Raw genomic sequence first — 24763 nt, forward strand, 5'->3', positions numbered from 1 at the left:
TTTCAACAATTTGGACCATTTATTTGTATTTAAAATTTAGTTTAATATAAAGGCCATTAATAAAAGTAATCAAATGGTTATTTAATTCTTATCATGAAGTACATTTATAAATTGTTATTTATTTTCATAGTTGTAAACTAAATAGTTTTAATGCAAACATGTTGTATTTATTGATAGTTTTCAATTCTCAGTATATAATACATTGTTTAGGTTAAAACCCATCGACAGATATGTAAAAATTGAAGACATAACACAAAAGTTACAAATTATGTTATTACAGCCATATGCAAAAACAATTGAAAATTTCAGAGTCAAAACCACCGTTATAAAACGTGTTAATACAGTCTATAGATATGATGGTTCAGGTATGCCTGTATTTAAACCCATTAATAAGGGCGTAATATATTTTAATATGATCAAATTGGTCCATTATCCACTTAACCAAATAGCATCATATTCAATTAACACACCTCGTCTAATTGAAATATATCCGTGGAATTTGCTTTTCACGTTCAATTGAATAGAAATAATTTTTTAATTATTTTATCGAAATTTCGATTCGTTAAAAATTGCATAATTGTTTTCCAAATTAATCCAAAGAATATTTGCGAACAGTAAATGAATAAACTAGCAAATATTAAATGTATAGCATAAAGGCGTTAAACTGTTTTTCAAAAAACTAATCTGTTTGAACAAAAGTGATCCCGATAAAATTGTTGTGGTTAAATTATTCTTAATTCGTTGAAGTTATGCTATTTTATAGCTTTATTTACCTAGGTAACTTCATGAAAACAACTTAACAAATCACTTTAGCATAGCGATACTTACAAATATATAAACATATCGTTTTATTTCAAATACTTTTATTCGTTAAACGATAAATTGCACATCTATTAACGGTAACTTTCAGTTTAAGTATCATCCTTTTCAGTCTTTCATCAATAACAAGTACAAATATTAGGGATTCTTCGTTTGCTTGAGCATTTATTGCAGCTTGGTCAGAAACCTGTTCATACCACTTCACTTTGCACACTTCACAGCGTTTACAAACTTAACAACACTTCAAATGTTCCTGGAAAATATTACATTTCCTCCACCTTTGCAGAATCTATTACTTTATTTGTGTCTTCGAAAGCTGTACACTCTTGAAAGCACTTCAAAACCTTCCCATTTCACACTAGTCACGTTTACGTGGGTTTCAAAAACTTATTTAATCGTCAGTCATTGACGGCGATATTTTTGAAAGCGGGTTAGGTCCGGTTACGAATTTTGAAATGTAAAATCTAGAACGTCTGTCAGTCACAAAGTGCCGAGGTTCAGGTTACCCGGCACAACTTCTGCTATATAACCATCTGCAGTAGGAGAGTGCAGACGAGGGCGTAGAGTAAGGGAGGTCTTAGTGGACTAGAGGCTCCATGGTACATGGCTGCTGGGTGCTCTCCTGAGGGCAAAGCAGCAATGTTAAGCTTAATTTTTAAACATATTGTAAGCATAGAGTAACCAAGTAAGAGTAGTTTGAATCATGCAAAACATGTACAATTAAGATAGTTTTGTTTTAGAACTATGCAGATATCGAGTAGCACAACTTATAAGTTATTGGTAAATACAAATTATGCCAACAAAGGAAAATAGCACCCAATTTACCACGTAGTATAGTTAAAAATTATGTTCAAATATGCTCTTGACACTCAACCGCTTTTCAGTATTAGATTTGGCCATATGTGTGTTAAATGCTGTTGTGTTCGTGTATATGTTAATTATATTTGATAAACTCTTTACTACCTCCGGGATTTTTCAATACTTAATAGACAGCTGGGAAAAAAACCTTTAGGTCCAAAACCTTGGTCGCTAGACTAAGAAAAGATCATTGACAGTACAGCAGTATTGCAGTACCTTGTTAACTATAAAAATATACGTGTATGGGTTAACATCTCTCTGAAGGATATATCCAACTTCTTCTGGGAGGGACCTGATCCCGTCCTCAGGTGAAAAAGTACGAATCTAAGTCATATCGTCATTTATTTAAGTGATGGATATTACCGTTTAGTAAATATGCCCTTATGTAAGGTGTATTCCAATTTCTAAATATCTCCACTCATATCTAAGTGATATCTCGTACCGTTGAGTATGTGCACCCGTATGCTAGCCGAGTTGGCGTTGGACGGGTCGCATGTGTACACTCCGTTGTCTGTGTGTACAGCGTTCTGTATCAACAATCTGCTGTTGGTGACCACCCCCTTCTCTGTGACGAGACTCACCCCTCCACGTGGCGAGTCAAAGTTTATTGGCTGAAAAATGTAAACAATTCGAAGAAAAATATAATTCATATTAAAACTTATATTTATTGTTGGTAAAGTAGGTTATAGACTAACCTTCGTTTTGGAAGTGTACAGTTATTTATCTTAAAGTATGATGTTTTTCTATGTACCACCACAAGAATCTAATCTTATGTATTAGGGAGGTTTTTTAATCATTTTTGGTGTAATTTGTTTGTATTATTTAAAAATATTAATACTCTTTTAAGAAAGTTCACTTATTTATCGTCCAATAGTAGAAAGAAGCCTAAGTTGTAAAAATAAATGTATTCCAAAGGCTGAAAAATATGAAACAATGGGGACATCATCAATTAATTTTTTTCTTAAGTATGTTTTCATTTACAGAGTGATAAAAAACAGTTTAAACAACCAATGGTAGCCTATGTGAAATTGCTGACCTTTATTTAGTACCAGGCAAACTGTTCGTCAATGACTTACTCACTCTGAAAATCTTAACTTAAAACAGTTCATGTTACCAAAAGTACAAAGAATATACTTCAATACATAGCATGTTAGTTTTTGTAAGTATTATCATTGTTTACCTCACGGTTATGGCTCCACAGCATGATGGGAGGTGGTTCAGGAGCAAACTCCACAAGGCAGGTCAGGTTGATGGTGCTGCCTTTGTTGATGAAAAGTTCTGGCCCTCCCAGAATGTTGGTGATAGGTTCTGGATAAAAAAGAAGCATTTGACAATCAAATTGTTCAAATGAATAACATTTATTCACACCTTGACATGACATGTTATTCTGACACAATCAACAAAAGCCCAAATTTATTTTGACCTGCCTTTGGCATTATTTTAAGAACACTACAAAACTTTTTCGCAATTAAATTAAGTTCCCATGTAATGTATGTGGTTTCTTACTGTAATTGTTTGTAGGTCCTTACGTAAAAAACTATATAGGTTCTAGTCCAATTGGAAAGAATATCCGAAGCAAGTTGATTTAGATGTAGATCATGACTACAATAACAAGTGAGATGTGTTTGTCCTCGCAGGTGACGTGATAAAAAAAATCCCCATCATGGTGGGTTTTTATGTTCCCAAACCTGAAATTAATTCGTGGCCATTTCATGAAAGCTCATTTAAGATATTAAGTCATGGTGAATCGGAGGCTTAGATTTTAGTTTAATGAACATTGGAACTACGACAGCGTTGCTTTATGTTTGCGTCTTTGGTCAGTTCATTCATCAGTTCATTCTTTCTTCTATTCATCAGTTCATTCTTCGTTCTCTTCATAAGTTCATTCTTCGTTCTCTTCATCAGTTCATTCTTCGTTCCCTTCATCAGTTCATTCTTCATTCTCATCAGTTCATTCTTTATTTTCAACAGTTCATTCTTCATTCTCATCAGTTCATTCTTCATTCTCTTCATTAGTTTATTCTCCATTCTCTTCATCAGTTCATTCTTCCTTCTCTTCATCAGTTCATTCTTCATTCTCATCAGTTCATTCTTTATTCTCAACAGTTCATTATTCATTCTCATCAGTTCATTCTTCCTTCTCTTCATCAGTTCATTCTTAATTCTCTTCATCAGTTTATTCTCCATAATCTTCATCAGTTCATTCTTCATTCTCATCAGTTCATTCTTCATTCTCTTCATCAGTTCATTCTTTTCAAGTACTCTTTTAAGGTTAAACAAGATTGGCAAGCTCAACTTAAAAAAAATGCCACCTATGCTGGAGGTCGGAAAGGGATAAGTATTTAGCAAGATATTTCCTTATGTAATTTATATTTATGTTGAAAATGTCTGACTTGACTTTATCGTTTTCCAGAATAATTGATCAAGTTGAGCATATTTCCTAGACTACAGAAGACAACGGAAATTGTAACGATAGTAATGGCACAGAAAATACCATTAACAAGAAAGAAAGGACACTTACCAACAACATTTAGGTAGACTGGATGTCCTATAGGAGGAGTAGTACTGATCTGACACTCGTATATACCCGTGTCCTTCTTCTGAGGATATCTTATCCTTAGCGTCCAATCTTCCGTGTGTGGGGAATGGACTGCCTCAAACCTACATGAAACAACAATACCCCTATAGTTCATGCTTACTTATTAAAATGTAAACTCAAACATGATGAAATAAGCTTGCACTCTGATGTAAGCATAGCTTGTCCATGTTAGAAAAAGTTTGACGACTGCATTTGTACCATTTATATCTTATACTCAATTAAATGTAAATACCTTGATGGAGTCGTCTGTGCTGATGGCTTATTAAGGCTAGTTTAAAACAAATAAAAAATAGACTAACACTTAAATTACCTAATTGGCAAATTACTGTACATGGATAATGGATTATAGCAATATCCAGAATATCATAACCAGCTATATGATAACATAAATAGACGGTTATACTGTATAAAATTGACGTAAGTATAACTATCTTTTTTATTATTTTATAGTCTTTTCTTATTTTAATAATTGTTTTGTTATCATTTGATAGAACAACAGTATGGGTCGTAGACCTTCTACGCATTATGTTTTACATGATGAACTGTAAAGTATATAGTCATATCCATGAAAATTAAACTATACGTTTTTATTCTTAAATAATACAAACAAAAAATACTTGAAATATTTCTAAATACCTTTGATCACTAGTGTAGGTGTATCTACCAACCGTCAGTAGATGAATATCCCTGTGTCGAACCCATGATACCTGCCAACGGGAAAAGGTTGGTAGCATAACATTTGAAATAACTACAATAGTTTTTATTTTAAGTCCAACTAACATGGCTTTTAGTGCAATCATATTTACGTTGATATATTTTATATCCATTGAATATGTACTCCAATTTTCAGTAGATTAAATATTTTTTCCAAGCAGTCAAGTGCGTAGGATTTTGGGGTAAAGGTAATATTTCAACCGGTATTTACCTTCCTACACATGATGTTAAAAATAGCTCAAATAACGAAATACATAATTACTTTATCCTACGCAAGTCTTCAAGAGCAATCGAAAGCGAAATACGCGGTCAACTGCTAGTTAATTTACCTCTCTGATATCACTCAAAGACAGTATTGCAATATTATCGTCCGATAAAAAACTCACAAAACTTGTTTAGCGTAACACACAATAAATTAAAAAAGTAAATAACTTGTTTCGTTTTCTTATATTTGGAAGATTAAACTATCACAAAATGAATTATACTAAGCACTTCATGGCTTGATCATTTTGCAGTTAAAAAAGGCGTTTATAGTTGAAAAATGTAATTAAAGTGGATTAGTATAAATAAAGAATTAAAATAAAGTGAGGTGTTTGTAAACTTCTCGTCAAAGTGTTTCAAACCTAAAACACAAAATACGCAAGGGTGGATTTTTAGTCCATTACAAAGAGATTATAAGAGGTTAGCAAGGGTTTATTGCATGTTTGGCTGCCTCTCGTCACACTGTTGCCACTTAACTTTATTGCTTACATTGGAGAATTTTTTTTATTTTTATGGTGGAATCATGAAGAGAAACAAGGTTTTTTCGTTGTGACGGATTAGTTTTGAATTCTAGCATTTATTTTTTTATCAGCTTTTGAACGTTTTAGTACTAATTTACGAAAGTAGAATTGTACTATGTACTACACCTAACTCTATTTGATTTAAAATACCTATGACGTAAAATATTACAAGGCGTTTAATAAATATGAAATTGTTTTGCTTGTAATCGATTTCAATATTGAAAAAAGTAACCAGGCCCAACCGGAGACTAGGATTATGACCCGGGATAGCCAATTTACTATGATACCGGATATATCTAGTACAAAACTATCTCTACCGAATACGTTTTATGTTCAATTGTTTAGTAGAGTTTGCGTTTACAGTATAATCGTAAAAAAATCAATCAATGTGGAATAAATATTATTTATATACTCTTATATTTTCAGCTGTAACTTCATTCTTGACTTTGCTCTTACTTATATTATTAATTTTATTTTGAAAGCTGTTAATTAATACAATTACCTTTTTTTTAATAAAATGAAAGGTCCACAAGGAGAGTAGTAGTAGAAGACCCAGTAAAACTTTGTACAAGTTGTTGAGTGCCAAATTGCTCCCTCTGTTTGTGGTGCCAAAAATGTTAAAGAGTTAATTACTCCAATAAGATCTCCAGTTTTATATTCCTGCAATTTAAACACTGATCGTCACCGCCCCTGTTAAACTTACACGTATTATACCATTTCCACACTACAGTAAGAGCATTTTACGTACTACGTACCGTTCTGTTGCCTAGATTCCTCACTCGACAGTTGAGATAAGCGGTTTTCCCCACCAGACCTGTTAGGTTGCTAGGGATGGAAGTATCAAAGGATGGACCTGTTCCAGGGGTGGGAAGGTCTTGTAGGAAGTCTGTTCTGAATCTACGAGACCCATCTGCCCCTGAAAATGAGAAAAATCATTATTTTGTCACCTTTTGTATGGAAATCATTGGTTTCTGGAAAAGTATGAATTTTGGGTAACCATCTGCTTATGCATAAATAAGGTTATTAGCCTGTCGTCAATCAATCCTATTATTACTAGTTTTGGGGTTTTGAACCCCATTTTCAAATCCTTATTTGGATTTATTCTCGTCAAACGAATTCATGTTTCATGTTCAAGAAGTTAAATAAGGATTTGAAATTGGCGTTGACACCCCGAAACTAGTAATCAACTAGGATCAATAGGGTAGATTGTCGAAATTTCAGTAACCTTATTTATTTATTTAATCAATCCTGGAGGCACAATATGAATACATCCTGCTTATGCTTGGATACAAGATTGTCCCTTTTAAAAAAAAGTATTTATTCATCAAGGAAATGATCAACGTATTTTAAAGTAGGTGCCTTAGGGAGATCTTACACCTTTAAACGTCACTAAATGATGCAAGAGACTTTGAGTTTTAAATAAACTGTATTGTTCTCAACGGAAAGTTAACGTAGAGACTCGTTATTGTTACTACCCTTGTTCATCTTTATTTCAAAATACTCTGTCCTTGTGCGAATTATTTCTGCATTATAATATGTACTGATTAGAATCTAATTGGGTATGACACATGCGTGAAACTGTCAGAAGAAGATTCTTATTTCGTGGCTTCTGGCACTCTCCAGCTTAGTGGAGGTTTCTTTAAAATCATGTTTCGAAAATTTCTCCACTCTTAATTTATTTAATGATGATTAAGTGTTAAGTGTTAATTAAGTGTTAGTAACCCTATTTCTAGCGATGCCTCCAAGGATGGTTTCCTGATTACTGATCCGATATTGAGGTTGATATGAGCTGCTTAATTGCTTTGGCTGTTGGATATGGCACATGTGTTTGCATACACACATATGTGGTTCTTGATGATGAATCACGTGACCGGAGATTAGCCCTTAGCTTTCACTTCCAAGAACACTGACAAGGCTATATTGAGTAGTTTAGCTCTCCAGCTCAGATTTAGCATTGGGATGGGAGGTCATTATTTAACATCAAATTAAGTAGGGAAATGTGTTGCCAGTGTTACAAAGGCTAAAATATATTATACTACTTGACATCAACCATTTAGATTATATAAAATACAAAATTGCTGAAACATCAGGAGTCTTAGATGTAAAAAAAGGTAAGGCTAAGTTAGTAAGGTTGCTACTTACTTTACATGATCGTTAAACTAAAAATCGTTTCAGCTATTTGTCATCCTTTTTCATCTTGATTGCATCTGATAGAAAATCAAAAATCCTAAACTAAGGTCAACCAGCAGTATTTTCATAATTCAACAATTCGTTTAATTAACAACTAGTTTTAATTTTGTAATCTATACTTGCTGTTATTCAAAAATGTTGAATTGAACTAAGCTAGTTATCTAATAGATTATAAATATCTTCTAATTCAACATACAAATAACATTTCAGGAATTATGGTTAGAATAATCCAAAGATAAAATTGTGTACATACAAATTACAAAATTGTGGATATCAACGAAACGATTTTGGAAAAAAACTATAATTCTTTATGTTCTCTTTATGTGTTCTTGGAACCATTTTTAGGTTTAGCTAAATACCTACCTTTATAGTTTGAAATATAAACTATTGACACTAACAATCCTTACAATAATTGCACATAGTTTTTTAACATTATTTACCAATGTATCTTAATGTTAATATTAATCCTAATAACATTTTGGAAACAGAGTTGCGAAGAAGGATCTTTGATAAAAAGTCGTTACATTATCTTAAGTTAAGATCCTTAATACTACTGAATTGCCAATTCAGGTACGAGATATAAATTCAAGTTGGTTAGAGACTGTATTAATCGGAGACAGTTTGCTGAGACTAATTCAGCCTATAACTCCATGTCCGACTCCATGGTGCTTATCTCTACAGAGTTGGCAAATGGTGACATTACCTCCATTACAAATATGAATAAGGTTTTGTCTCATTAAATATAATAAATTATTGTGTTAAATTGTTTATAGTGTGTTCAAAAATGGTGGGGACATAATTTACATAGTAATCCTAATATTGCTAGGACCTGCATGTTTGGGTAGGTCAAATAACCAAAAGAAATATCCAAACATAATATTTTCTATCTTGTTTCGTTCAGAATCCGTCTGAATGTAAGTATGAGATTTTTTTAGTTTTTTTTTACATTGTAGGCGTTGTTGGGGAAATGTAGGTGTACCAAGAAAGAAATTAATCTAACAGTGTTATTGTTAGTCCCAACTATGCTTAATAAAATATATTATAAAGAAATTTAAAATTTGTAAATTTATTTTATGATTCATCTTATAATAGTAACGATGATCGAGGGATTTAGCAAGAATTATTTCAAATAACAAAAATTTCAAAAATATTTTCCTGTTTAATTTTTAATCAAAATTTCCACAAATGTATAATAGAACGCAGCGTCTAATAAGATGGCCATTTTGTAGATTCTCAACGAAGTAGCTCAAACCGTTGAGGACCTACGAATAAAGTAAAAAAACTACATACAACGGGGGGGGGGGGGGCTAAACGAAACAAAACAGGGGATTTGTTTAAATAACATATTTTTCTTATGTTGACCCGAGGAAACACTAGATACATTATGTTCCCAACATTTTCAAACACTCTGTATATGAGAAAGATGTAAAAAAAAATTAAATATATTTTCATAATTACCTTGGTGTACGAAGAAAAGCAGCAGAAGAGCCCACGCCATAAGCTCTTCTTCTATCATGGAGATCCGTTTGATATGTTTGGCCATAAATTATTAATATTGACCATTCTTGATATGAGTCATATTCTTTCCACTACATCATTACCAAATTGATATTTCAGTTTGAATGCAAATTTGTCCGCATTACATCGTATATTAGTAGTCTCTTCATCTTCCTTATCCTGAAAACAGACAGTTCTTTTAGTCATCAACTAACCACACTAATTAAAAAACAATTTCGTAAAAAGTACATAAAGGTCAAAATCTGATTTTAAATTTCCTTAGATTCTCAATCAACTTCACATCAACATCAGACTATAGCGAGGAACTTGGAAAACATCCAGGAAAACATTATATTTCTTAAACCCACGAGGGAAATATTTGCTCACAGTACAAAAGCCAAGGCCCATCAGAAGCAAGCATTAAACGAAACATTACAATGGAAGCCATTAGTGTTATATTCCATTGTTGTGAAGTTAACAAATGTGTTATATTAAGGCGACATTTGAGCTAAGCTTTGATGGGGGAAATAACGTTATAGCTCTCTGCAGAAGACTATTGTCATTTTATGAAAGGGATTTTTCAGAAATAATCTAAAGAGATTTCAGGTGTTTAAAACGGTGTTAGTAATAAAAATTAGATGAATAAGATGAAAAAAGTTTCCTTACATGTTTTTTTTTATTAATATAATTATTATTATTAATCATCCTTTTTCTATATCTAAATTATTTTGTAGTTTGGCAAATATACATGAGTCCAATTTTCAGAAAAATGCTTGCATTATTCATGATAGCATTTGAAATATGGCATTATTTTAGGACTTTTTTAATTAGCTTGAATAGAAGACAATCACTTTTAAAACCTTCGTTAAAAATTGAATTCCAACTATAACACAATACACCTGTTCAATAAAATCGTTTATAATTAATTGTTTTAAAGCCTTTATAAAACTAACAATGATTCATTTATTTATTCGGCGTATATTTAATTATTCTTTATAAAATACTTATATAAATATCATATTTCAGAGTGACTAGAGCACAAATATTCCAAATTGTATCATTAAAAGTGTCTTTTGACTGTTCTTAAAACTTAATTAAGCTTGAACATAATCGGGGTATTTAAATACTCTGTTAAACAACATTTTAATGTTGATTGTTTTGGCATGATTATTTTCCACAATAATAAAAGGCCAAACGGTAGTACTATGAATGTAACAATAAAAATATTGTTTGTACAGTTACTGTTTTACAAATCTGGGATTCTGAAACTAATTTATTTAGTTGACTGGTTTATAGCTTGATGCATACCAATTCTAGGGTTAAAGATAACTGAAATAAAAGGGAATTAAATATTTGGATAAGTAAGGTTGAACAAGTATAATTTGTTTTCTAATAACACGGAAGTGACCTGAATATTTAGTTTATTAAATACGTCCTAAAACAATTAATGTTTAAGTTGGTCCCATCTGTTTCCCTGTGGTTCGATAGGAAATTTATTCGTCTAGTGAACAATCCATATTATCAATAACCTTAGTTGAGTTTTCGTAATTTTCCAATTAAATATTTTAGTCTCAGGTATCACAAATAAAGTTATTGATGAATAAACTGTTAATTTCACCTGATGCCGTAAACTTAAGCTAATCTTTATTTATCTGGCTTGAATCCTGTTTGACTAAACGTAATAATAAAAACTAATCATATAAAATTTACGTAGGTAGGCCTAACTATAGAAACACTTCATGAAATATTCTGATCCATTCTACATTCTTAGATAAAGTTTTTGCTTGACAGCATTGCATTCAGTATGTATAATTCTGACAGAGCTGAATCTCAGTCACACAGCAACAAAGAACAACATTTAAAGTATTATGAGTGTCCTTTATCCAACAAAAGAATAGTTCTTTGTGGCGACGGTCTTTCAAGCTTCATTTATATTATATGGCTTACATGAAAGGGGCTGTGCTGGCCCAAAGTCTACTTGCGGGGCGTTTTATTAATATAGGTCTGCAAAATGGGTCTAGGTCAAAATATTATATGGGGTATTTTCGTTATATTATTGAGTGCCCGCAGGCGAATTATAATAATTTCATCCTATGAGAATTGTTTTTCTTCTCTTTAAATCGTACGATGATAGATAAAGATATATAAACAGCCTTTTTTCACGGTATATTTAATCACATATATTATTAAAACCAAACAATATTTTAAACCATTTAAACTAGCACATAAGATGTTAGACCGTCATTGTAGACCTTTAAGGCATCAATTAAAGCATTCAACAACTCCTCAAAACAGTAACTTATTGATTTAATCATCAAAACCCAGATTTGGAACCCAGTTTGAAGTTTTCTTTGACATTTAATAATTTTACGTTTACGTTTACCTATAAGCTATTTATCACACAAATGCTTGAACCGCTTAATAACCAACACTATGGTTGAACTACGATTCGAGCCAAAACATTATATACACGTTAAATTTTAGAAAATGCATAAACGAAAAAAGTTTGCAAGGGTAAAGAACTAACAGCAAACAGCATGTTTGAATAATCAAACTGTCAAAAGCAAACGTATGAAAACATTCCGGTCGGATCCTCAATTTAACTTTTCCAATCCGAATAAGACGAAATCCACGGCAACATGGGCAAGTTACTTCTCCAGCTGGTATTTGCACTCTTGATATAACTCTTGTTGGCTTTACCTATCGGAAAACTCGCACAGTTCGGGTTTCCTTAAACGAGTTTACAAATTACTTTTCATCATAGTATCAGGAAAGCATCCGTTTTTAGTTCTTTAAATCGTCCGCAACTTCATCGTTTTCTGCGCTAACCTGATTTAGCAGTGCATTATGAAAATGCTACCGATCACACGATATTTAAAGTAATGTTTATACAAAACAGAAATGTAAACACTGATGACATCCTTGTTTAATTTCATATTATGTGGTCTATTGTTGAACAATTATATGGCTATTTCCACAGTATGATGAAAATAGGTGCTCATTACACAAATTGAAAGTGTATTGTTGGTACTTAATCGTATTTCCAAACTCGACAGAGCCTCGCTTGTAAAACACGATTGCCAATCCAAAATTGTCTCTTTCGCTCCTAGTGATGGTAACTACTATTTAAAATAATATAAACTATTCGCCCTAAAGCTATTTATGTTTTGGTTACAAAAAACCTATTTTTCAATATTACAATTAAACGTATGATACACCAACTTAATTTGAAATTAGGTTGATACTTTATTGACCATAATATTACATTATTGAGGCATCACTGAAATATATGTATTAATACGTGTATTGGTACAAAAAAATACGTTAAAATAAATTAAAATGTGTCAAAATCTTGCAAGAGAATATTTGTATGCATGAGTAAAAAAAATTAAAAGTAAATCAATTTTGCTTATACCCTAGGGGTTGTGGCACTATCCCTTCAATAAATTCCATTGGTTATTTGGCAGGATTTGAACCCGGGACTTTAGGAACCTAATTCCATCAATCTACCACTAGAACAGCTCGCTCCACCATCGAGCTTGCAGTAGACTACACTCCTATATTTTGTAAAGTAATAACTATTGTTTAAAAAAGTCCATACAGTACGAGTACCTTATTATCACTACAAACAGAAAAGTACAATTTTGTGAAATAAAAATTGGGAAAATTGTAACACAATTTCAAAGATGTTATTGAATATTAAAACTATACTAAATTCAACACCATTTATTATTGCTGGGAACGACAGTAGAATATTACAAACAACAGGGCTTTGCAGGTGGTGACATAAAGTTAACGGCAAAGCTAATATCGAACAATCATGAACACTATGGTTTGTTGCTTGACCATCAGAACAAACGATTTGTTACTGCAAACTTCGAACTCGGGAAAATTATTTGCTGCGTTATTTTGTAGTTTTAGGTAGGTATTTATATATACAAGTAAAAGCACAGTATTTACGTTAACCCTCTTTTCCTGAAAGCTCGAGATGAGAATATTGTAATGCATTAGATAAAAAATGTATTTTAGCTGTAAAACAATGAAAAAAAAATTAAATAATAAAGAAATTCTCCGATGTACAAGTTTGGCTCGATATGTCTTTCTTATTAAAAATTTAGGACAATTTTGGTCAAAATTTCAATGATTTTTTAATCAGTTTGTCATTTAAATAATTCATATAACTTTAAATAATCATTCAAAAATATTTACAATTTATGTTAAATTTAAAATTAAGCTATTCGATCAGATTTGAAACAAATCTATGAAAATATCGCTTTAATCTTAATTTTTTTTTTACATATTATATAGATTTTTTTCTCAAACTCGAGAAAACCTCAAAGAAACATGTTAATTATTTTAATTGATATAACAAATTATATTTTACCAACGGCCTACTTAGGTTTTGTATTAATATAAAACACACAATCAGCAATAATCAAATAGCCCAAACGTTTCTTGTAGATTCTCAAACACACCTTACATATTGAAAAGCAAAACCAACTGCAAACAAAGTGAATCATATTTTCATAAAGAGAGTCATATTTTCTTTTAGTTATATATGATTTTATATATTTCAAAACTGTTTTCAATATTTAGTATAGCCTTTAATACTTTTGTAATATGATTAAAAAATAATTTCTTTAATACTGCCTATGAATATATTTTTGTACATATTTACCTATATAATTATCGTTTATTTAAATAAATGACCCATATAAATTAGAATAGAATACGTTCTTTTTGCAAGAAAATAACAAAGAGTTTTAAAGTCTTTTTATTTTCAAAGGGTTTCAACGGTGTTTAATAGCGTGTTCTCAATATAAAGCTAGAAAAACATCATAAACTTGTTCAGTGGAGTACGATAAAAGATATATTAACTATGAAGCCGCTAGGGAGATGGTAGGGAAGCGTTGTTGTGTTTGTGAACCTCATATTTACCACTTCACTGGGTTATACGTGAGTTTGCAGCATCAAAGAACACGACTGAATCATTTGAACCAAAAGTTAAAATCCAAAATAATTTATCTTAGCATGTTTATTTTTATGGGTTCATTGCACACAAAACTCTAGTTGCTTATTTCCGTTGTTTTACAATTTTGTAAAAGGATTAATATAGTTAATTTTTATTCGTAATGTAAAATAATTAAGTAGAAAGATACATTACAATTTGTTAAACATATTAAATTAAAACTGAATGTTATCAAATAGTTGTTGTCTTTATAAAAGGTATTCTTACTATGGATACATCTATTATACAGATCCAAAGAATGTCATTCTCTTAAAACCTAAGTCATATATAAGCGTATGAAATCAGAATCGAGAACCCATTTTATAATCATTATATGGCAGCTAAGTAGTGCTCGCATTTAAATCATAAGGGTCGCTGGTTAAATTCCAAGCGAAATTGTTAAAAACTCAGATGCCATTTTTCTTTGGGCTAGCAATTAATGATGCCTTTCAACAGGTCAAAGTTACATAGTAACAAGACCAGGGGTAGGTCCATACCCTCACTAAAACCCCTAAAATAAATGCCACTTGCTTTAATTTACACAATACAAATTATATCCTATGAGTTACTAATCACCATTTAGTAGGGAAGTGTGTAGTATAAACATATTTCAGTTCCGGAGGAGAACAAGCCACTTGGGGTGCTTATATAAGACCAATAATGGAAAAACAAAACAACCCAGACCCCAATGTCGGGCCTAATGACGTCACCAATATGGCGACCGTAAGAGGATGTTGGGTCGGTATGAATTAGTATTACAGTACAACCAGGGCAAAGATATTGTATTCAAGCACTTTAATGCCAAATTTCATTAAAATCAATTCGGGCATTAGAGTCCTACAATTTTTAGTCACCTTTAATGATTACATTATTAGATTTGGAAATTATAAATAATATACAAAATAGTTTTACAAATCGTGATGGACGAGAAAACAAAGTCAATTAGTGTAATATTTATTATTTCTTGACAAGAACATTTTTTAATTTCCTAGGAAAATTTTCAAAATAGTTTTTAATGTTTACAAACCATTTGGGGCCAACGCTTGGTCATTATTATTCATGATTTCCTCTTCTAGTCTAAGATCCTATTAGGTTGCTCCCAAAACCTTAAGGATTTAATCCTATTATGTGCATTATCCTACATACAACCATTTGTATCCGTTTTGGCATAACTATCTTAGGCCTGGAATATAGTAAGAGCTTAATAATTTACTGTAGATACTAGCTTAGACATCCTATAAGAATTTATCAGTTAAAACATGTGTTTTAAAATAGTGTTTTAAAATAGTAAATGTTTAAAATAGTAATAGTAAAATAGTAAAATAGTAAACATGTGTAGTAAAATAGTAAGTGTAATATTTTACATTTGTTAACAATTTATAATCACTAAACTCTAATTTGGTTGCATTTAAGGTGCCCTCTGTTTAACATGATTATTGCATGATTATTGCATGTATTGATTCAATTTTGATCTTGTATCTTTTGCTGGGAAATCTTTATATCATTTCAAATCGAGTACTCAAGAAAAATTATCAGTATGTTTATTGTCTTATAAAAAGTAGGTTTTTGTTGTGAAACACCGGTATTTCGTCACTTAGTGTGTGCAATACAATAAGGTAACTAACTTATTTTCTAAGCAGAATCTTGTTTTGAATTAATTTATATAGCCATTGGGAAGCTGTGTTTGCTATTCGACTAATATTCTTACGAATCAAAACTTCACTGAATATACATAAAAAAACAACTAGGAATAATATATTTTTAAACGAGTTTGTTTATTTGTTTACCATTCTATTGAAAGTAATTACTAAATGACCTAAGTAACGGTAACAGTCATTATTGAATATTAGGCAATTATTTAATCGATATTTTGACATAATAAAACGTCAAAAACAAAAATAACCAATAACTATTATTAGAAAGGAATTACACTACATATTCTTAATTTCATAATAAGGATTCTTAAGCTCATCCTTATTAAGTAAAACATCTAAAATATTTGTTGTTAGAGAAATATATGGCAAAACAATTTTATTAAATCTTAAAAAATCGATTTCCTTTTTTACATTACATATTATTTATATGAACGAGTATATATTTGGAAGGCTGCGTAGTAATTTAGCTTAAATCACATGCTGTGCTATACGCCTCTAAATTTATATGCCTATTAAAATAAGCTACTTATCGGTTTTATTCGTAAGCTGGCAGGAAGGCTATATCGTCTGCTGCATCCGCAAATTTCTGAACAGAGATTCTCAAATATTTATACCTAAATGCTGTGTTGAAAATGATATGATACAAACTGTATTGAAAATTAAGTAGCTTATTATAACATCTTTTAATTTTTCAGACAATCGGTTAACAATCATATAACATAACGATGACTCCAAAAAGTGTTGATTAAAAAATCTATTTATTTTATCAAATTAACGTATTCTTAATTTTTTTATCATAAGATTTTTAGTTAAGTAGTTTTTTATATACACTAAACTTTATCTTCACTTAAAACACATGCCCATGTTCTCTTTTCTAAGACATGTAGGCCTTCGAACGCGTATAATAGTACAAATTTAACGTTTACCGAACTAAAAGAAAAAACCATTTGTAATCGGCCGTGTATGAAAATAGATTGGAAGACGAGAAGCATTTACGTAAATAGTCGACCATTCTCACGTATTTTTCAGCCTAAATAACTAGTTTTTATAGATTTTTATATACTTTATACACTTCTAGTACTAAACGACAGTAGGTACTTCTGGTAAGAAACGCGTAACGCGTAATTGTCAACATTATACCCGGTGTAAAAAATATAAAGGCGTAATTAGTCGTGAATAAGATTTTAAATATCTAAAGATAAGGCCTCAACACAGACAACTAAATATTTGATTACAGTATAAAAAGCTAATTTTTGCTTTGATGCATTTTCTGAAGAGAAGTATATTATTTAATCAACATAGATGGTTTAATTGACATGAATAAAAAACCAACGACGTACAACAATATACAATGCAATGATGAATAAACTGATTGACGTATGTAAAAATTAGTTGTTGGAAATTCATAGCGACGCGTGATCGAATATTGTTAATGAAATCACTGGGCTTGTATCTGTCACAATTAACTGAACAACGGATTTTATTTGGACAGAACATTATTTACAAAAGCTTAATTTATTTCATCCATCACAATCATAATCTCGTTATATTTTTTGTATGCTTTTGTTCATACTTCATCATTAGTGATTTAAATATAAATATTTTACGTATTTTTCATTTTTTTAAAGGAAATTATATTACAGTGTTAATTTTGTTAGTAGGGTTTTATTGAGAAATAAATGTTATCCTTGAAAATATGCTTTAATATACTTAAATGTCGATTGTGATTTACAGGTTTATTGACAAATGTTGCTTTGATTAAGGCCCTACTTGGTGTAAAAAAATAAATGATTAACAAAATTAAAGTTTCAGTAAATTTTTTGTTAAGAAAAGGTTATTTTCTTAATAGAGAGACACTTGTAAATGGTCTGAACCCTGTGATATGTAAAATGCTCTTTTAAACTACAAAAGATCACGAAGACTATTTTGGGGGAAAGGATTATCTTTTTTAATATATACCACCATTACCTCATGTAATCGTGAAAAATTTAACTGCGATTTTAGGGCTCAGTGTTAATTTGAAAATACGTATTTTTCTTTGAGTTTTCAATACGAATTGGTCCTCGCGAAATAGATAAATGTATTTTATTATTTCCTAGATAGGTGTAGTCACTGTAAAATGTGGGATTTATAATACTGTGCCATACATTTACCACTTTGGTAAGGACCATTTGTGATTTATGGAATACGAACTCAGGGCTTAAGGAGTCTTTAATTCACCATAACGCAGCCAAAATAATTAACTAGACCATAAATTACCATGTGAAACATAGATTTGTATGTGTATATAAAATAAAAATCTACCCTTTATGACATGAGAGGGACTTGGACTCTATTTGCATTCAGTCAGTAATGTTTGGTTTACTCAATTATTCAATATTGGTTGAATGATTTAGCATATCAAACGTCCACCGACCAATGTATGTCTGACTCCCGTTGCAGACTGATAATTTGAACTTGTATTTTCTTTTCATTTTTATGGAATTTTCCCACGCTAAGTGTTTTTACTTACTAAATTCTGCGAGGTAAGGAAACTGCCCCCGTTTTCAAGTGACTAACTATAAATCTATATTTATCTGACTTCCCTCAAACCTAATCTAGAAATTTTGTATCACTGATTACAAAAAAACTGTTCTTGTTTAAATTTTCTCCTATTTATTACATAGCCTAAGACCGGTATAAAAACAAAATGACACTACAACTACGTGTATTTTCACTCCATAGTTCCAATGTTACTGTGGACACGTTGTTTCAGCAACTTACGCTTTGTCGACTCCTAGTCTATTGTGTCCGACCAACAATACACACAAAGTTGATTCTGTAAATCATCTCAGCCAGATTGTGCAGACAATGTGTTTTGTCACTGAACTGAGCCAGCTGTTGGCGAACTTTGACATCGGTTTCTGTGAAGAGACATGATTTAGTACATTAATGATGTATTCTTGGAAAATTCTGGAGTGAATTGATTCTTTTGCTAAGGGTGTATGTACATTTTGCATGTTTAATTGTTGTATTAAATGTCCGTGTTTCGGTAAATTGTACTGTTCTCAAATCAGGGGTTCCGTGAAATTAGCATTAAACATGTTTATACAGAATAGAAGAGTTTTAAAATCTATATACAAATTGTGCTAATGTACACGATATAAAAATTAGCTGAAATACTGTACGATATTTAATAAAAACATGCTTAATCTCTGGATCATATTTTTTACAACTAATAGGTTAACCTGAAGATGATCCGGGTACAAGTCAGCGATCAAGGTTTTGAACTTAATGGTTCATTAACAAGCTGTCAACAAGTTAGAAAAATCCTCTTTATCACTAGGATTGAGAAGAGTAGTTAATACACATAACAGGAACACATAAAAAAAAATTCTAAATTATAATATTGATACGGTCGCGTGGTGTAGTCGGCAGAAGATGAGTTGACTGTTGGTTTAACAATGATTTAAAATGACACATAATACATACATAATCAACCTCAACATTATAACATACCGAGAACATGTAGTGGGAATCAAGAGTTAATTATGGTTAAGAAAAACCTAGAGGTTTCAGAAGCAACCCCCTGCAGTATTTTGAACCTCATCACACTTGTTCAACTATCTTCAAATTGGTTAGTTTACGTTTAACATTCGAGTAGCGTATTTTTGTAAATTCAGTGTGAGTCAAACACCAGTGGTGGTGGTCAAGACTGTAATTTCCCACTTAAATGATGTCCTGTTAAATAAAATGCCTCCTAACCCTTTGCATGCAAAAGCAACTTCAATGTCTCCAAATTCAAAACTTTAACACACAAAACTTAAGTTATGTAGAAACATATTTTGAGAATGTTTTTTATTTTAAGGGATTGGTTTTAAGTGAAATTAAAGCTGAATTTAGCTATGGAAGTTTTTTTAAATGTAAAGCATTTAAGGTAACATATAGCTTATACATATGGACTGTGTGATGCCAAGAAACAATTTAATAAACCAAGGAGAGACCATTAAGATCTTAGGTCAATTGAAAGAAAATAAATAACGAAAATGGTGAAATGAAGTGTAATAGCTTTTTTTCCATAAAGTTAAATACAATGATTTTGCTTATATTTAGATTCAATGACTGTACTTTAAAGATTTGCTTATATATACCATAGTTAACAAGTTAACGTACTGAAAAGCATAATACGTTGAAAAGAAATTATGTATCCATGTCACGCTGTAACGTCTAATAAAATGTACTTTTCCTTTTCAGTGTTTCTTCAAAACATAATCTTAAAATGTGAAATCGATAAAACACTCGTGACTCTACTGAGTCCGTTAAATCACGCAAACTTTACAAGCAGCTTTGGGGAAACATTGTTGAAATGCAACATTGTAAGCGTTTTATGCTAAAACATTGCTGCCAACTAGTATATATTTATGAAGTGTTGGAGATTATTCTGGGTGTTAAAACATTTCAAAAAGACTGTATCATATCGAGCTTAGAGTAGTTGCTTAAGACTTAGGGAGGGGAGGATAATCTCAGTGTAAGGTTCTTGATACTATCAGAGTAAATGTTGAGAAAATGTTATACCGTTTTGAATCTTGTTTTGAAATGTACTAGAAATACAAGTTTAGGTATTAGTACTATGTATATAGTCTTAAACTATTTTAATAGGTTTTTAAAAACTGACAAGTGGAAAATCACTTCGGTAAATGCTTTTATAATGATTAATACTAGGTATGCATAACAGTAATCATACCAAATATCTTCTAATATAGCTATAAAATGCCTACTTTGTACGGTCGCCATTTCATTGAAAGGTATTTAAGTATTAAAGTATTTTCTTTGGATAATGATAAATCATCGTAGATAAAGTGGAACATCAACATAATAACCCTCGATGCAAAGTGACATTTTTGAATCCCCTGGAATTTTTTTTACCCCTAATCACATGTTATTGCAAACCTCGATATGAAGTAAACCTCGACAATACGTTTTATAATCCCTACGAGAGTCTTGTTATCAAGGGATAATTGTATATAAAGGATGCTATATAATATTCAATCCACTGCTATCTCGATTTTGTGAAGGTTTTGCACTAATCGAATACACACCCTACTTAAATATAATTTTTGATCATTTATTTTATAAACCAAGTTAATCGTCGTGTCAGTATGAATAATAATTAAAATGGTTCTCCCATAATAATAAGAATGATTCAATTTGAATAGCATGGCTGTATACCTACTATTTGACCTACCATGATCAAACTCCTCTACGAACGTTGAGCAAATAGAAATACTAATACATTTCCACCCCTTCCCCTTTTCTAGGAAAGCCACTATCAAACACGAGCAAACAGTTATATCAAGAGCCAACACATATTGACTTGAGTAGAACTTGTGTAACTGAGTATTCCGTTACCAGAATTGGAAAAGTTAAATTGAGGCTTCAACCTGAAGCGTTTCATTCATATGCTTTCGACATACTATGAATCCTGGTAAGCCAAGACGGATTTAACTTTTTCCACGTTCATCACACTTTCAAATGTCGCTGGATTTTCTTGATCAAATTCTTAAAGTTGACCTATCGATGGGCGTCTACTAAACAAATTTAGTGATACATGTTGACCAGGTTTCTTTTAATAATGGCAAATCTACATTTTAGTTTGATACAAATCTTTGAGTTACAAATTTGCTAAAAATTTTTATTATTCATTGTGACCCTTGCTTGGAATATATCATTACCTCATCCAACCACAATTTTTGGTACGGCGGCTATAGTTTCGTTCCTAAGAACTTTGTCAGATCATTTTGTATGCAACCACATCATCAATGTATTAATTAATACATTGTATTCAAGATTCATTGAGTAGTTCAGTAATTTACAATTGGCCAAGTCACAGCTTACAAGCGGATGCACGTATCAATACATTGATTAGATATTGCATATAAAATGACCTTTCGATGTTCTAAGAAACTAAACCAGTCGTCACACCAACAACTGTGGTTGGATAGGTAATCATTTGATTTTATCAATATAGATTTTTTTTAGAACATAACTGTTAAGTCTAAACTCCAGATCAGTTGAGCTCTATCTAGTTTTAATCCGTAAACATAATAAATATAGCTTAAAGTAACCGTAGAATACAATGTTTATGAAACTAGTTTTACGATCAGCCGTAAAGATTCCACGAATTCATTTCGAGAGTAAAGTATCTATCTGTTGAAAAATATTACAAAGCGCATAGGATCCCCTAAAAAAACCTTAAAGTAAAAACCTACCTGGGTTGGTAAGTAGTGAACTTAGTGATAAAGTTTACCTTCTGATAAATTTTATCTGTTTTACCGTCACCCCCTTTGTATTTTGAAGCTATAAATTTAATGAGATTGACTGTTTATATCACTGAAATTATTTAAATTAAGTTAAAGTATGTTTTATTCTATAGCGAGGTGTCATTAACCTTGTATTTATCTAGACTTGATATCAAAAGGATTACGAAATGAGTAGTTGAAAATCTAGAAACGTATTGTTAATAACAAACTATTTGATTGTGTAATTTAATTCCAAATAAAAATTATATTTCTTGATTCCCTTGTTGTTGATTGCTCAGTATGCTATGCGGGTTTGATAGATGCTAATGCTACTCTCGGGGAAAAGGGTGTTTACTATACAGTAAATACATGATAAAAATTAAAGATATGCCAAATTTATACTTGATATACTTTACAAAGAGGTTATACGTGGTTTCCAGTGCAGTCTTTGGTCGCCTAAATGTTAAATGGATTCGGCACTTTTATGGTGTCATTTTCGAGCCCTAGACGTGAGGTTTTCAACATAGAATCTTCAAAACACATAAAAGACACGAACACAGACACAGATGTGTACTAAAAACACTGCTTGGCCATTCAAAAAATAATCACGGGGCACTTGGAGTTAAAGGTGTAGGTCTAGAACTTTCGTAAGATGTTTTATACATCTTTTTGTGTCAATTTCCATGTTTTCTTTATGTGTTTTGAACACTTTTTGATTACCTTCGTGGTGCGACAACGTTATGAGACTTCAAATAACCGGTTGCCTTGATAAACCTTTTTTGTAAGTATTATTCTTGATTTTCAAATTAAAAGTGAATTTGTTAGAAAATAGTGCTTGGGAATGGGCATACACTCACCTCCAAAATAGTAGAAACACCATCATTTATATAACTGAATTGTGAATTGATTCAAATTTACTTGTAACAAATAAACTATAAGGATTTCTATGACATTTAGGTAACAAATTCACTTATGAATTTCAAATAACCTCTTTGGCAACGTTAAAAGCCTCGATTTCACGGGAACTCTTCAAACTTGCAAGCGAGATAATGATCACTTTGCGGTTGTTCCATAAATCACTCATTGTTAGTGGTAAAGTGTAAAAACACTTAACCAGTTTTTCGCTCCCTATATATTTTTTTACCTAACTTTAATATAAAGTTTGCTTTGAAACCTACTTTACCTACCTACTTTTTTACTGAAAAGAGAAGGAGTTTATAGGCAATTCAGTATGTTTTGAGTAGTGAAATTATATCCACTTCAAGTAATAAAATATATTTGGAAGAAATGTATTCAAAGAAACACAATTTTTATCCTTCAACCGAAAGTAACGTATGGCAATTAATATTCAAATACAAGAAATCAGGTGATTAGAAATAGGTTGGACAGATATTCATTTTTAAATGTAGGCATATACCTCACATTTAATTTATGTACACTTTATATTTCCATTTACATAACTTTACGTTTTACTTTATGTTGTGGACTTTAAAAATTTAAGATCAACTTGGACACAATTATGCTGTATGGAAACAGCCACAATTTAACACTGATGATTTTCTTTTTCTGAAGTTTACAAAAACAGTTGACATTCAGGCTTTAACATTTTAAGACTTGGACTATCATCAACATATAGTAAAGTTAAATAAATAAGGTTAAAATTTTACACAATTAACCTTATTTGTATATTTAAAATATTCTTCATCATCCTATAAACTTTGATACTCAAATCCGGTCCTTACCTTCACCACCTAATAATCCATTCCAACTTCCACATGAAGTGTTAGAGTAATTGGTCACTGACAACTTGGTGCACACAATTCAGAGACAACTTCTTGTATCCATTAGTTGATTGATAATTATCCTTTGGGGTGGGTCAAGTACACTAAAGTTTGCGGTAAGCAGGACCCGCCAAACACAACCGTTCGCGAACTGCGGCTTTTAAACACTGACTGTCATAGCGCCGCCCCTACGACAGCGCTGCGGTGGCGACTTGGGGAAACTCCCGGTAAAATCAATCCATTCTATTATCCGATCCAGGTATACTGAATTGGCATAAATGAAATTGAAAAATTAAATGATGATGTTTGATGTTTGTTTTGTGATATTGCTTGCTTTGTTTAATCGACTGTCAATTGAGTGATGCGAGTTAGTTTAATTTGTTGCTGGACTTATTCATTGGTTTAAAGGTGTTGCTTTACGTTTTTTTAAAAGTATATAAGTTTTATTTGATTTTTAATTTATAACAATAAGGATTTTAGACTGAATTTTAATTATTAAATTGTAGTTAAGGGCAACTATTGTAAAAGCTTGCGAATACAATACGGAACGAAGTAACTATATGATTGGGGATGTTGCAAATG

The 24763-nt window shown here is 31.3% G+C and overlaps 1 protein-coding gene across 2 annotated transcripts; it reads right to left on the bottom strand.

Annotated features, from left to right (window-relative positions):
* LOC129002859 (zwei Ig domain protein zig-8-like) lies at positions 1-24334 on the bottom strand. 2 transcript variants are annotated; one of them, XM_054430956.1, is made up of 8 exons: positions 24143-24334; positions 9421-9639; positions 6528-6688; positions 4913-4983; positions 4199-4338; positions 2858-2985; positions 2120-2288; positions 1-1441 (listed from the first exon to the last, which is right to left on the bottom strand). In XM_054430956.1, the coding sequence occupies exons 2-8, from the start codon at positions 9503-9505 to the stop codon at positions 1341-1343; spliced, it is 855 nt and encodes a 284-aa protein (XP_054286931.1). In that variant the 5' UTR covers positions 9506-9639; positions 24143-24334; the 3' UTR covers positions 1-1340. The 2 variants fall into 2 exon arrangements, with proteins under 2 accessions (XP_054286931.1, XP_054286932.1); XM_054430957.1 differs by lacking the exon at positions 24143-24334 and adding an exon at positions 18886-18915.
* Between the last annotated feature and the right edge of the window lie 429 nt (positions 24335-24763).

The sequence above is a fragment of the Macrosteles quadrilineatus genome, unplaced genomic scaffold, assembly GCF_028750875.1.
Source record: "Macrosteles quadrilineatus isolate MER2022 unplaced genomic scaffold, UCM_ALF_1.0 Scaffold_9__3_contigs__length_116548681, whole genome shotgun sequence".
NCBI lineage: Eukaryota > Metazoa > Arthropoda > Insecta > Hemiptera > Cicadellidae > Macrosteles > Macrosteles quadrilineatus.

Bases quoted from the DNA above. Each gene is read 5' to 3' on its own strand.
- LOC129002859 (XM_054430956.1), bottom strand. From the start codon at position 9,505: ATGGCCAAACATATCAAACGGATCTCCATGATAGAAGAAGAGCTTATG. The intron at 4,339-4,912 runs GTATTTAGAAAT...TGTTTCATGTAG, and splicing joins ACCTACACTAGTGATCAAAG to GTTTGAGGCAGTCCATTCCC. The intron at 2,289-2,857 runs GTAAACAATGAT...TACATTTTTCAG, and splicing joins TGTGGAGCCATAACCGTGAG to CCAATAAACTTTGACTCGCC.